Below are 13,895 nucleotides of genomic sequence, written 5' to 3' on the forward strand. Positions count from 1 at the left end.
ATTGTCCTGTCAAATTCTGTGTCCTCACAACTCATTAAGAAAGCAACAGGAATTCTTGTATTTCTTGCCCTGAATCCTTGACTACCCCTTCTTTTCTCCAGTGCTCGGTGGGCAGACCCTCACCCTCCCTGTGGTGCAGGGCAGCCACTAGGCACAGTCAGTGTGTCTGAGCAGAACTGCACACTCAGCTGGAATATCCCATGTCTGCATTAATAACTCTCTCCTGGATGCACAGGTGAGGGGCCAGGTGACTTCTGAAATATTATTTACCCGTGACAGCTCAGCCAGGGCAGAGTTCATCTCCTGGTCACTGGCAGAGATGGTCTGACGAATGTCTGCGTAGTACCTGGACAGGGGCACACAGGAATTAGTGCATGGTCCCCCCTCCTCCCTGCAGGAACCACAGCTCCTCACACCCATCACTTACCTTTCCACCATCTGCTTGTAGCGAGGAATGTCCCGGGCATAAAGCAGCTTATTGATTGGAGAGTCCTTGAACATCCAAAACCAGAATGGGTTATGAAAAGCTCCTTTATTGTGCTGTGGACTAACCTCAGCAGGTAACACACTTCTATTTTCTGCCATTTGTTCAGGATCAGGAATTTTTTGTCCTCTGCATGGAGAGGCACTTCAAATAACAGGTTCTCTTCTAGTAATGCAGTCTGAGGTACCTTGAGATGAGCTGATGAAGGCACCCCGGAATCCCTAGTCCAGCCTTCCCCCTGGAGCTGGGTGATCACCAGTATGAGGTCCCACTGGCTATGGCTTTGCACAGCTGATGCCTGATGTGCTCCAGAGACCCCCCCATCCCATCTGTGGTGACCTGTGCAGGACTGTTCCACCCTCAGCACAGGGTGATGGTGGAAATCCTTTCCTTAGTGATGGTGGGAAGCCTTTCTAATGGCTAATGTGAATGTCCCAAGTTACATCCTGTGACTCCCACTGTCTGCCACAGCCAACTGAATTCAGCTCTGTCCCCCAGATAACTGCAAGCTGTAAATAAAGAGCATTCCTCAACAATTTCTTGTTGCTAAACAAAATCTGATCCTCCCTCCTCTCTTCCCAAGAGACCCCATTCCTCTCCAGCTGCACATGGGAGCCAGGGGGAGCCTGGCCTGCTGTCCCCATGGTGCTATGTAAACATTTTTGCCTTCCTAAGGCAGCACTCAACTCTCTGTGCCAGCCATGATCCTTTCTCCTCTGTACTCACCCGCCCTAACTTATGGTCAGCTATGGTGCAGGAGTCCATGAAGGTCTGTGCAATGACCAGCAGCACAGCATCCACGTTATCCGACGTCTGAACATCAAAAACAAACTGGGGGTTCTTGATGATGTTGATCCAGAACCGCAGGGGGAGGCTGTAGAGAGGACAGAAGTGCAAAAGGGCATCAGCAGAGGTGGCAGCTACAGTGCTGAAAGATATTCTACATGTTACTGCATCTCTCTGCTTCGCTCTCCCAGCAAAACCAACTCTTCACCCTATGGTCTGCTGCCCTGCACTTGAATTTTGCTCCTCCTCAGTAGGCAGAGGTGGCTGTCACTTTGCAAACTCGAAGCAAGTCAGCAGTGCCTCCTCCAGGGCCCTCAGGAACACCCTACCTGTTTGTCTTCCAGATATGGATGGTCTCAGGGTCTGCAATGCCATAGTGCATGGCCTGCTCATCTAACAGGTCAAAGAAGTACTTGACTGCCAGAGGAACAGGGCGGTTGGTACTGAGGATCACCTGGAACAAGTCATCCACAAACTTCTGCAGAGTGCCCTGTGGAAAATCAAGCAGGACAGGGTCAGCACAGGCAGAGGAGAATAGAGAGCCTAGGCCTCAAAGATGAGAGGTCACCCTCTTCTTCTCAGTGACAGCCCCTCATCCATCCAAGGGCACTCCACCCCCACTGAAGGGAGCAGCAACAAAGGAGAAAGGAGGCCCTGTGGAGTGTGGAACAGAGGTCAGGGAGAACCTTGTGAACAAAGCAAAATGTAGAGAAGACTCAAATATTCTCAAAGCCACTGCAGGTAAAGGGTATTGCTTCATCTTCAAACACACCCCAGCAATCTGCTGGGGGATATGAAGGAAGGCAAGATCCCAAGCACAACACAATCTGTGCTCCTTCTCACCTTCATTGAGAGCAGACGTGTCAGATAGATCTCTGGGATTGCCTTGGCCCGCTCCCGATCCCTTAAGCTCCCACGCCGATGCTTGGGAAGCTCTGGCTCTTCTGTTGGTTTTACCAGGTGCCAAAGTTTGATCCCACCTTCATCTGCGTCCTCCAGCATTGGTGTTTCTAAACCAAGCAATTGTTTACAGATGAGTGTTGGCTCTCTCACAGTAGACCTTGGCCAGGTGAGGCCCAAGAAAGCAAGATCTCCCAGTATAACAGAAACACAAATGGGAAGGAATCTCTGGAGGCCTCTATCCAGCTTTCTGCAGAGTACAAACATTGCCAACTATACAGCAGGTTGCCTTTGTTCACCTAATAACTTCAAGGTCTTGGAAACTTCCCCACACAGAGATCCCCCACCACCCCAGTGGTTTGTTTCAGGGTTGAACCACCCTTTTGCTGAAGAAGTTTTGTTCCATATCCAATTTCAATCTCTTAAGCTGCAGCCTGTGGCTATTATCCCTCATGCCACAGGAGTATCCATGGAGTTGTCCACTCTGCCAGGCTGTAAGGAAACTGCCTGACATCCCATCATCCCTCTCAGGCCATGCTCAGCACGTGAAGGCACAAAGATTTCTGCAAGTTGCAGACTGTGGTCAGCCCTAGAGAGTCAGACCACTGTGCTTGTTCTGCATTTTCACACCCAGCCCAGCCTCCCTCTGCTCTCACACTTTTGCTTTTCTCTGACCTCACCTGACCAAACTTTCACATTTCCTGACAATCCTATGAGGATCCAAGGCATGTGTCAGCCTTCTACATCAGCATAAAGCTGGGGCTAGAACAAGAGACTTTTTCCACTAACTGGCAAGTGCTCTGAAGTAATTTTATGAGAACAAGTCATCAAACTCACTTTCTCCTGGGATGTAATCCTGATTTTCCCTGTGGATGTGCTTGGTCAGGCGTGGGACGAGTGCTACTGTTGCTCCATCAGGCACCTGCACACAAGGAAAACAACAATATTCAAAGCAAATGGCAGGTTTCTCATCAGCATAATATGCAAGTGCTTGTAGAGCATAACAGGCTGTACCATCACTAGAAATAAGGACAGAAATAGGGATTTGGAGGCACCATCACTGTCTTTCCTGAGGGTGAGAAAATCTTGTCTGTACTAATTAAAGAACAAATGTTCAAAGTACAACGAAGATAATACTCAGGGATTGAGGTCATTCAGATCTAGAACATGTTGCAGCAAGGTACTAACATACTGCAAGATACAACACACTGGTGCAAGGTAATTAAAAAAATCCCTCTTTCCATTGTTAGAAGGTACTTGGCAGCTCAGTGTGTCATCACCTCCTGACTGATCTGGCCTGGAACAGGAACAGATCCAGCACATCACCTTCACTGCAGTATGAACTTGTGCCTATCCTCCCAAGCCCTACACATGCCCACATCTCAGGTATGGGGTAAGGACAGGGTTGTGTTTGAGGAAGTCAGGCTGCAGCCACAGTACTGACTTAATTTGAATATGCTCTGCAAGAAAGGTCCAACCTTCTGACAGTGGTTCACCAGGAGCCAGAGCTACAAACAGAGCCTGACAGTGTGTACAAGGATGAGAGGAGAGATAAGGCAATGGCAGACTGAGTTCTGACCTTGTAATGCTGAAGAGTGTTCAGACGTTTCCAAGTTCCTTGAACAACAGATGTCACATCCTCATCGGACAGTATCAGATGACCTGCCAGCCCTGATCTCCACTCTACAGCCATTGAAACACAGAAAAGGAAAGGATTAACTGCTCATTCGAGCCATCATCTGCGTCAACCTGGCTGACCTCATTAAACACCTTTTGGTCCTTGTCAGCTTTTACCTGTGCTATTTCACAGACAACATAACCTGAGCAAGTGTCTGTCATGATGCTGAGTCCTGCAGTCCCAGGACAGACCCCTCTGAGCACAGGGACAGGTGGCCTCATGGCCTCCCATGTTCCACCTGTCGTGTTCCTACAAATTCTGTCAGATTGTGACTCTCCAAGGAGGTGGCTCAAACCACAAACAGGCACCCATAGTTCTTATCAGCTACTATTTACTCGGTACCTTCTCATCCCTAAATCAACAGAATTGAGAAGATTGCAAACTGAGTGTTTTCTCTCCCAATATAAGTTCTATCATTCATTAGCTACCATGGACAAAATCCTCCCTGACATATATTATTAAGAGGCTGCCAGGAAGTGCCAGCCTATGCCCACAGCATCTTTGCACTGCACTCAAATCCTCCTCCCCTCCCACACTTTTTTCATATCCCTTGGACCAAGCCATTGCTGTGGTCTGAGTCGGGCAAAGAACACCATGAAGTGAAAGAGGGTGACCCCAATTGCTTTTTTCCCACCCCTACCTCTTTCTGTTAGAGCCTCCTCCCTGTTGTGCTCAGCCAGGGTGGTCAGTGATTCTGCACACTCAGCACAGAACGACAAATGTCACACATGCCAGGGTGCTGTGCACAGACACTGAACCACCATTCCTTCACTTCCTCACTGAGTTTTGTCACCCAAGAGCTCTGCTCACCGAGGTCCAGGGTGTCTGGGTCTGGCCGGTGACAGTATGGCGTCCCTTTATAGATCTGATCTAGGATTTTCTCCTTCACCTGCGTTATGGTGTCACAGTCCAGTACTTTCGCTGAAATCCCTTGAGATTCTTCTGCCCCTCCTGCACCAACTCCTGCTTGTGTCAAAGCATTTAAGGTCTGGGAAAGAAAAGGTCACAGCTACTCAGCTGATAAGATTACATCTGACACATTTACACCTTTGATGGCTGGCATTCAGGCAAGTTAACAGCTAGTCCTTTCACTGGGAGATTCAGAAGATAAAACATCACAGATGTTAAACACCTCAGTCTTGTGTTCTTAGCCTTGTGTCAAGAGCTGGAAGCCGGCTCAAGAGCATTGGGCAGGAGCTCCGAGGTGCCATCAGCAACGTCACTCCCTTATTTCTAGACACAGCACAGCACGGACACCAGATGAGTGGGGTGAAGGCTCCCATCAGCCTGGGGCAAAAGTGCCTGATTTAGCAGAGCTCTTCATCATCTACGAACTTGTGCTGCTGGAACAAACCTGGCTCCTAGGAGACAGTGGCAGGATGTGCTGCACTTGTGCTTTGGTTATGGGAGCAGAGACATCCAGCCCTGGTGTACAAGAGGACAGAAGATCTGGCACTTACCAGAGTGCGGTACTCCAGGTCCTCTCTCAGAAGGCGGTTGTCATTCAGGGTATATTTGGCTTTCCCTGTCACCCAGTCAACTGGCCCTTTGTCCACCTGGTGTTTGATTCCTCGAAACAGCATGTAAAGGGGCTCCCCAACAGAATCCTGGCATGGAAAGGAAGGAGAGAAATTCAGCTTGCTCCTCCCAGCAGTGCCTCAGGCGTGGAAACATGGATATCAAGCAGGACTGAGGATACAGCAGCTGAGCCACAGCAGGCAAAGACAGAGCCTGTGCCAACAGCTCCTGCTCCATGCACAGAAAAAGTGCACTGTCCAGCTACCAGAGAGATGCACATCACCAAGGCATTGTTCTGCCTCTGTGTCACTAATCTGAGAGAATCCTTGCTGCCTCCCCAGCCCTCTAGAAAAGGAATTAGACCAGCATCTGTCCTCCCACACACAGACCAGCCTGTGTCCTGTGTATTTCAAGATAAAGGAGCTACACTGAGGCCTCCATGACCTGGTGACACATTCTGGAAACAAGTGGCATTGATGTTGACTTAAGAATCCCCATTCCCAGTGAGCAGCCCTTATCCTTCACCCTGAAATACAAGGTGACCCTGGCACTATTTCAGCTATGAGTGAGGCGCAAAGCAAAGCTGTGCCTGTCTCCCCTCTTTTGGCCCCTCTGCATTACAACGGGACAAAGAGCTCACCCTCACAAAGGCGTACAGGCAGATGGACATCCAGTTGGTCAATAGCTTCTCTACCACTGTTTCTGTCCTGAAAAAGAGCATCAGGTTGGTCACAGAAATGTGGTGCAGAACGGAGGGGGGGGGAGATCTGAAGGTAAAGATGACTTGTTTTGGAAGAAGGGCACTCTGAGTCATGATACAGAATGGAGAGGAAAAAAAGCCTTTCAAGACCAGCACAGTTAATGCTTTTTACATCTCTGCTTATTGGAAGCACTTGTCAGCCTGAAGGAGGCACCAAATTACAGAACTGGAGAGACAAGAAGCAGGGAACAGTGGCAGGCCTCTGATTGGTCTCAAACAAGGGAAGTGTGCTCAGATCAGAAGGATGGACCACATAGGAGACTACTGGGGATCTAAATATGAGAGAGATCTCAGTTTTAGCTCTGACTGTGAACTCAGAGACCTCTAAACAGCAAAGTGGGATTAGAAGACTTGGCAGAGCCTTTCAGAATTTGCCAACCAGGCAGAAAGGCTCTGTCCCCTCAGGAGTGGGACCATGGCTGGCTCACTCACCTCCGCAGCATCAGCTTGGGGTTCTTGGCCACATACTGCTCCACAAGGTCGTTCAGGAGTGTTTTGAGGATGTCAGTGAAGTACTCCAGCTTCCCATGCAGCGACACTGTGAGCAGCGACGCCACATAGGCCCGGTCTCTGGGAGAGAAAGTGCGCTGGATCTCCAGAGTGTGGATGAACTGGTGGGAGACAGAAAAGCCAGTGTGTGACTCTGCTGCAAACAAAGCAGTCACAACTGCTGGCTCTTGGAAGAAGAGGTGCAGATAACTACCAGGGAATGAACCTTAACAGACACTGTCCACCTCCTGCTGCCAGTACCATGGCTCTGGCCCTGCAGCAGGCTGTCAGCAGAGAGAGGGACATTACCTTTGTGAGGAAGAGTTTGCTGTTGAGGAGGTTGGAGAGCTGGACCAAGCCCTGCTCCACTGTTTGCCGTCGGCACTCAGGGATGTCAAGGTCCCTCTGCAGTGGGGACTCACGGTGGCCAGGAAAGAAAATGCGTTCTGCGTAGGACTTGTAGTCCAGGAAGGGGATCCCTGTCCCCACAAGGTCACTTGTGAGGTCCATCATCTCAGTCATCAGGTCTGAGGGAAAGGAAAATGCCCATGAGGATGACACAACTGACATGATCTCAAGTGGTGGTGCAGAGCATGAGGTAAGTGGAAGAACCAGGGCCAGCAGCATGAGACTGAGAAACAGGAAGGATGTTTCCTCTTAGGAAGAGGCATATTGGGGTCTCATTGCTAGAACATGTAAAGCTAGACTAGGCAGCAGGAGAAATAGCATGAGGAATGTTCCAATCAGGAGCTGGTTTCCAATTTTGTAAAGAGGAAGTCACTGTTCAACACACATCTGTGGTTACAGGCATTACCTACAGCAAAGATAGAGTATTAGATACTTGCTCCTCACTCCATCACACATTAATTGGAGACTACAGTCTCAGTGACCTGCAGAGTTTCAGAACCCCACAGTTGTAAAGAGCTGAAGTATAAAGCATGTAAGCTTAGAATATGGGCTGCAATTCAATTTGTCCTACACAAAGACTGGGCTAGTAGTTGTCCTTAAGATCCCTCCAATTGTGCTGTCTTGACTTTTACCTCTTCACCTGAGTCTGGAGGATGAAGTGGAGAATGAGAGAGGTCTGTATAAATCACTGTGCCCTGAATTAAACAATTAAAAAAGGAAGAATTTGGCTCTACGTTTCTATGCAGTGGCACAGGATAAATTATCGCCTGCTCTGAGCTACACAGACAAGTACACAGGAATGGGAAGAGAGGTAGGGTTGAGGGTAGTTCTCCAAGTTTCCCTGAAGCTGCAGAAACCCAGGAGCTCAGTGACTGACCTGTGAATTCCTTTTTGCATCTGTCCCGAACACTTGTTTCCAGATTTTCCAGTTGGATTTGAACTTTCTTGTAATCCCTCAGAGCCTGTTTGCTCTTCCTCCTGCAATAAGAAGGAAAATTGTTCTTGGTGGCAGTAGCCCAGGGACTGTCCTTGCCAACTGCTATGCTGCTGCCAGGGCTGAGGCAATTTCTGCAAAGCATCAATTTTGCAGGACACCACACAGCATACCATAAACTAGATGTATCTCTTGAAGCACCTGTTAGATTCTAATGAACCACAGCGCGGACTGTGACTGGCAGTGCAACATGCCTCCTGCATCCAACACCAGCAGGGGCTCAGAATTTGGCACAAAATAAAGAAAACTGTAGCCTTGTTTAGGCCCAAGATGTACACGCTTGGTGACATCCACTGAAAAACACTGAGAGGAACTTAAAGGCCTCATCCATGCCAGCACTTCTTACCTGTATATGAAGACAATGACCAGAACAATCAGTGCCACAAAGGATGCACCGACACCCAAACCAATCTGTGCCTCCAGCGGGAAGGTGAGCTGGCTCTCTGTGTCATACTGCACTCGGCCCAGGAGGAAGTTCAGGTTTCCCATCTGAACCTGTGAGAAGAAAGCCATGATGATTCCGTTCCTCTGTGCAGGAATTAAATACAAAGCCACAGGGCTTCTCCAGAATGAGCACAAGGGGGCACACAGCTGCCCAGAAGAGCTGTCCCACAGCACAATGAACCCAGCTATACTGTTTACTTTCAGGCAACTTTAGCCTTTAAGAGCAGTATTTGAGAACAAGACCAGTTCCCTGCCACCCCTGTTACCTCCCCTGTCCCTCAGCAGGGCTTGTACCTTTCCTAACTTCACATCCCACTCCCACTTCTTGCACATGCCTCTAGAAATGGCAGGGTTCCTGGCAGTGCTGCTGATGCCCTACCGTGAACTCGGGGAGCAGGTCGGTGCCCTCGCGCTTGGTGCGGTGCCGCGGAGCCGGCTGCTCCGAGGGCGGCTCGCAGTACAGGTGATTCCTTGTTAGTGTCTTCACCACACAGATGCCTTCCCCAATCATAGCCATAACTTCATCCTTGGAAATAGCCAGATCTAGATTTTCCCCCTGAAATACATTTGGACAGCACATGAGATCAGTGAAAAAACAACTATGTATTGCCATGGCTTCAGAGAAGACAGAGGAGACCAATACCATGAGATGAAAGCAGACTTTTTTCTTCTTTGTTTAGGCTCACATGTGAATAGGCTGCAGGAGTTAAGTTAGTAAGCTAAAAAAATCAGTTGCATATGATTTAGATTTAGCTTTAGGACCTGTAGCACACTGCATAAGTACAGTTATAAATAGCCTGTCCTCTTAAGGCTCTTCAGCGAAACCCAGCTAAGCTCAGCTCTTCACTCTGTATATTTAAAAAGGTAGTCTCATGTCAGTTAACCTGCACACTCAACTGAGTCAATCAATGCCTTTCAAAGGTATAACATATCTGTGCTATTCCTCTTATTTGCTTTAATTTTGGGGGATTAAGACTTTTTCTTTTTTTAATAAAACCATGCTGACTGATGTTAATTACATTTTTATGCTTTAATGCTTTCTAAGCCCAGAGCTCTGTCAGGGTATCCCAACAGGCTGACAGATCAACCTGCTTGTCTTTTAAAAGTTCTCTTCCAGTCGTCTCAAACTGCCCTACATCTCCATGATGCATTCAACTCCAATGGCAGTGGTCTAGGCATTTCTATGCTCTTACATCCTCACAGTTTTTCACCCGTATGCAAAAGGACAGCACGTGGAGAATTTGCACCTACAGCTGCAGCCATTACCTTCTTTAAGAGTACTGGACTGAAAAGTACCTTTCCATACAAACAAAATACCTCAAAATTTTTTTCTTGCACGTACAGTAAAATAGAGTCACTGTGCTCTTCTGTATCATCTTTAATGAGTGATATTTCCGCCTTCACTTAGTAACAGGTCTTCCCCACTGGCAGGATTCTTTTACTCCTAAGTTATTTCTGGACGAAACTGAAGTAGTTATGATAGAGTCAGCAGCTGAGAACAGGATGTGGGGATAATGTAGTACTAATATCTCATATACAAACAGTTTATTAGGATTAAATTAAAACCCCAAAAACAAACCACAGAAGTTTCCATAAGCCCTATGAAGCCCTAGAAATGATTTATGGACTCAGGAGGCTTTTTTGATGCACTTTTCCCTCCTCTTATGAACTGTTTCTCACAGGCCAAAGCAGATGTGCTGTGACAGGTTGCAACCTGTCAAATGCTTTAAAAACTTTGGATGCTGCAGGACACCAACTTAAAACTTCATAAAAGGAACATGAATTCCAGCTGGTTTTTGTCTTACCTCCACAGAGATGACACTTCCTGGCTTGTGACGATATGGTTTGGCAGGGTCCTCAGCATTCAATGGTTTTAGGATGGGGTTGACTTCATAAGAGAAAGGCATGGGATGCAGTGAGTTGAAATCAAAGCTCAGATTATCCAGAATAAATTCCAGTTTGATTCGGACACTCCTCAACAGCAGGTTAATGGCTGGAGTTTTGCACAGGATCAGGTAGGAAGAGTTAACGAGACAGGGTTCTTCAAACTAAGTGGAAAAGGCAAAAAAATGTGTCAGTAATGGAACACCAGTGCTTCTCCTGCAGCTTGGCAATACTTTCCACCCCAAACAATCTGGGGCCAGTCTGCATTCTTCTAGTCTGGAGAAATGCCAGAATAACCCTGCTTAACTGTAAAGGGGAAAAATCCAAGATCTGAGGAATTCCCCATGTTCCTCTAAAGAAAAGCTTTCATAGCACTGGTTTTGTTGGAAGGTCTCAGCAGTGGGAATCAGCTCTGACATTCCCCTGGCAGCGAATTCTGGAGAGAGACCAGCTTTAGATTTCCCTGCTCTGCTCTGAGAGAATAGGTCCAAACATCTTCAATGCAAGGCTGTTTTCCCAGTCTGAATGCTTCTGTGAAAGTGTTCCCATGCCTGGTTGGATATGTTTTATACATTCAATGAAAGCATTAGAGTATTTTTTTTTTCTGCCCTTCAGTCACAAATCTTTCATGAGAACATTGATAAAACCAGCTTTTATTGATGCATGTGCATCAGGAGCACATTTATGACAGGAAGCCCTTCATCATTTGCACTAATGATGCAAATCCTTCTTGTACTCGGGCTGCTAAACCACCCTCTACCTCTGCAAACTCTGCTGCATGCTCTGTGACCTTGATGACCACATCAATATCTCTGTAATGACCCATCTCAGCAGACTGGCAGCAGGAGAGCAGAAAATAATTGTGGTGCTGGTAATTTCACTGCCTGGTTTTGTATGTCAGAGTGAAAGACATCCCAGGAACTACAGGGACAGACTGAAATATGCAAAAGGAAGAATGTGAAGCACAGACACATTGAGCAACACAAGCTCTCTGGCTCAGATGTAGATTCCTTTATCTCCACACTGCTGCATTGCTATTTCTGTCCCACATCACAGTCCTGCACATCTCTAGGCAGAGGCAGACCCAGCCCATGGAAATGTTTGTGGAAGTGCTTAACCTCTCAGCCTGGCAGAGAACACTTCCATGGGCCAAGACTGTTAGCACAATCCAAGCAGATAACAGCAAGTGGTGGGAGGAAAAAAGCCCTAGGGACAGAAAGGCCACTTCTTCAGAGGTGGAACATCAAGCCTTGTGCACCCACACCCCCACAGAGTGCTGTGCTACCTGCTGGATGCTGCACAGAGAGCCCTCAGGACACTCAGAGTCCGGGACGATCCTTCGCCATCGCCGCACTCCTCGGCGCCGGCGTTCAGATGGAGAAACCGTAACTCGGATCTTTGGTTTCTGTACAACATCCAAGTTGTATCCATGAACTCTGAGCACTCTCCCTCCACTGAAAGACAAAAGGAGTTGATCTGACTCACCTGTAATTCATTAACTCAGTTTTGTCCATGCTCCCATCCTTCAGTTTATGCTCATTCTGACAAGCCTGGCTTCACCCCAAAGTGCTACTCAAGAGAGATGACATTGGTGCTGCAGCCCCAGCACATTGCCCAGGGGAAGGGACACTCATTCCTTGTACCTGAGGAAGCTTTTAGGTGGCTCTGCAAAAGTGATGTTGGGATCCAGAGTATATCTAAAGAGGGACCCTTCCAATCTCCGCTCCTGCTCCCCGTATTTGATGGTGACTGGGAGTTCTGTGGACACATTGCTGGGACTTGTCTGGCATGCCAGCTGATCCTCTGTCATCTCAGAGAGGCTTGGAGAGACAAGAAAAACAAGGGATTAACACAGCCACTGCAGAGACAGATTTTGAGTCTTCCTCTTTGCAGAGAGTCTGCAAACCTCTTCTGCTATTTTCCTGAATTTCATGATAAAAGCTCTTGTGCCTTATCTGTGCAAGTAACAATTGCTGGGCAGCTGTTGGAAGCAGCACACAGACAAAAAGCAGGTACAATCAGTGTCCAGATTGAAGGGACTGGACACTTGCTACCAAGGCATGTGCACCTCCTCACCCAGCAGTGAGGTGAGGCAGGTTTATGTGTCCCTGGGTGCAAGGAAGCAAGCAGCTCTTGGAATCAGGCTGCAGAAGCCAACTTCAGCTCCTAACCAGCAAAAGCAGAGTGTCAGGGTGGGTTACAGTCCTGTCAAGGGACAGGCAGAACAGAAGTGTGCAGGCCTGCTCATGCCCAGGGAAGGTGGGCCAGCATCTAAGATGGTTGAGGTTGCTGCCATGACCCTCACAGGGAAGATCCCCTGAAAAACAGAGGAAAGCAGAGCTCCAGCTGCTCCAGGCAGCATCACACCCTGGGAGGCTCTAGGAAGGACTCAGGACAGATAGCATACTGGCAAGTTCTGATCTTACATTTGGCAGGGGAGGTCTCCAAGCAGGACACTGATCTCATTAGGATGCCCAGTCAGCAGCTTTGAGCCTAGAAGGGTAAGGCAGGTTCCTCCTGCTTTGGGACCCTGGGTTGGAACAATGGATTTCAGCTCTGGATTCTAGAAGGAAGAAAAAAAAAAGGGAAGTGAATGACAAGGACCTCAAAAGACAAGACAAGAAAGAAAACAGCAGAATGTGTTCAGTAGCCTACAATGCTCTGAAAATAGAAGCCACAGATCCAAACTACAGCCAGGCCTCAGCTATACTCCAGCAGCTACTTTAGTGAGCAGAGGAGGGATCAATAACACCAGCAAGAACCATGAATCAAGGACCTCTCCACAGAGTGCCAAAGGCATATGGATGCTGCAAACAGCAGAGCTCTGAGCCTCACACACAAACCTGAGGATTAACAGTCCAAAGGGATTGTTCAGATCAGTAACTGGATTAATAACTCAGTTTAGGAAAAACAAGGTAGAAAATAAATTGCTTGTTTGCCTAATAGATGAGGAGATTAACAGCAGGAAGCCCTAAGAATTTTTGTTGAGACTTGTACTGTAACAAAAAAAAACTTAGTACCACTGAGGAGCTGCTGCAAAATTTAGCCAAGTGACACAAGGAAGTCACTGCTGACAAACAAAAAGCAAGATCCATGAAGTAAGAAGGAGGAAAGAGACTAAAGGATAAAAAGCAAACATGTACACCATTGCTAGTCTCTAAATAGCATCCTGGTGATAACCAAAAGAAGAGCAACAAGCATAATCTAGTACATAAAATGGTTCTATCAAATCAAAAATGGAAGACTCAAGACTTGTCAGAATCTCTTGTAAATTGCACAGAAAGGAAGAAAAAGAAGCAATTGTATTTAAAAGTTACTTAAGTATTATTTCATAGTTGCTGGGTTTAAGATATCAAAAAGTTATCAGAAACACGTTTTAAAATGATAGGAAGCATTGCTCCACACAATGCACAGGAATTTTGGACTTACTGCCACCAGCTGCTGAAGGTGAGAAGATAAAAGCATGTTCAAACAGCAATTTGCATATTAACAAAAAGAAAAGTCAGCAGTCTTTGTAAGATGTTAAGTCATCAAAGAAAAAGTCTTCAAG

The 13,895-nt window shown here is 47.4% G+C and overlaps 1 protein-coding gene across 5 annotated transcripts in view; it reads right to left on the bottom strand.

Moving 5' to 3' along the window:
• Nucleotides 1-13,895, bottom strand: part of PLXNB1 (plexin B1) — a 77,251-nt gene that overhangs the window by 4,646 nt on the left and 58,710 nt on the right. For 4 of the 5 annotated variants that reach the window (XM_014268060.3, XM_014268059.3, XM_014268056.3 and 1 more), the window contains 19 exons: nucleotides 12,772-12,908; nucleotides 11,989-12,165; nucleotides 11,631-11,799; nucleotides 10,267-10,509; nucleotides 8,841-9,017; nucleotides 8,364-8,512; nucleotides 7,901-8,001; nucleotides 6,925-7,142; nucleotides 6,559-6,737; nucleotides 6,007-6,073; nucleotides 5,309-5,455; nucleotides 4,659-4,836; nucleotides 3,750-3,853; nucleotides 3,008-3,092; nucleotides 2,114-2,280; nucleotides 1,600-1,760; nucleotides 1,211-1,358; nucleotides 428-492; nucleotides 271-346 (listed from right to left, as the gene is read on the bottom strand). In XM_014268060.3, the coding sequence (XP_014123535.2) occupies nucleotides 271-346; nucleotides 428-492; nucleotides 1,211-1,358; nucleotides 1,600-1,760; nucleotides 2,114-2,280; nucleotides 3,008-3,092; nucleotides 3,750-3,853; nucleotides 4,659-4,836; nucleotides 5,309-5,455; nucleotides 6,007-6,073; nucleotides 6,559-6,737; nucleotides 6,925-7,142; nucleotides 7,901-8,001; nucleotides 8,364-8,512; nucleotides 8,841-9,017; nucleotides 10,267-10,509; nucleotides 11,631-11,799; nucleotides 11,989-12,165; nucleotides 12,772-12,908 (2,748 nt within the window). Of the gene's footprint in view, nucleotides 1-270; nucleotides 347-423; nucleotides 493-1,210; nucleotides 1,359-1,599; nucleotides 1,761-2,113; nucleotides 2,281-3,007; nucleotides 3,093-3,749; nucleotides 3,854-4,658; nucleotides 4,837-5,308; nucleotides 5,456-6,006; nucleotides 6,074-6,558; nucleotides 6,738-6,924; nucleotides 7,143-7,900; nucleotides 8,002-8,363; nucleotides 8,513-8,840; nucleotides 9,018-10,266; nucleotides 10,510-11,630; nucleotides 11,800-11,988; nucleotides 12,166-12,771; nucleotides 12,909-13,895 lie in introns of those variants that run through there. The other variant, XM_026794404.2, reaches the window with a different exon arrangement.

The sequence above is a fragment of the Zonotrichia albicollis genome, chromosome 12 (assembly GCF_047830755.1).
Source record: "Zonotrichia albicollis isolate bZonAlb1 chromosome 12, bZonAlb1.hap1, whole genome shotgun sequence".
In the NCBI taxonomy this organism is placed as follows: Eukaryota; Metazoa; Chordata; class Aves; order Passeriformes; family Passerellidae; genus Zonotrichia; species Zonotrichia albicollis.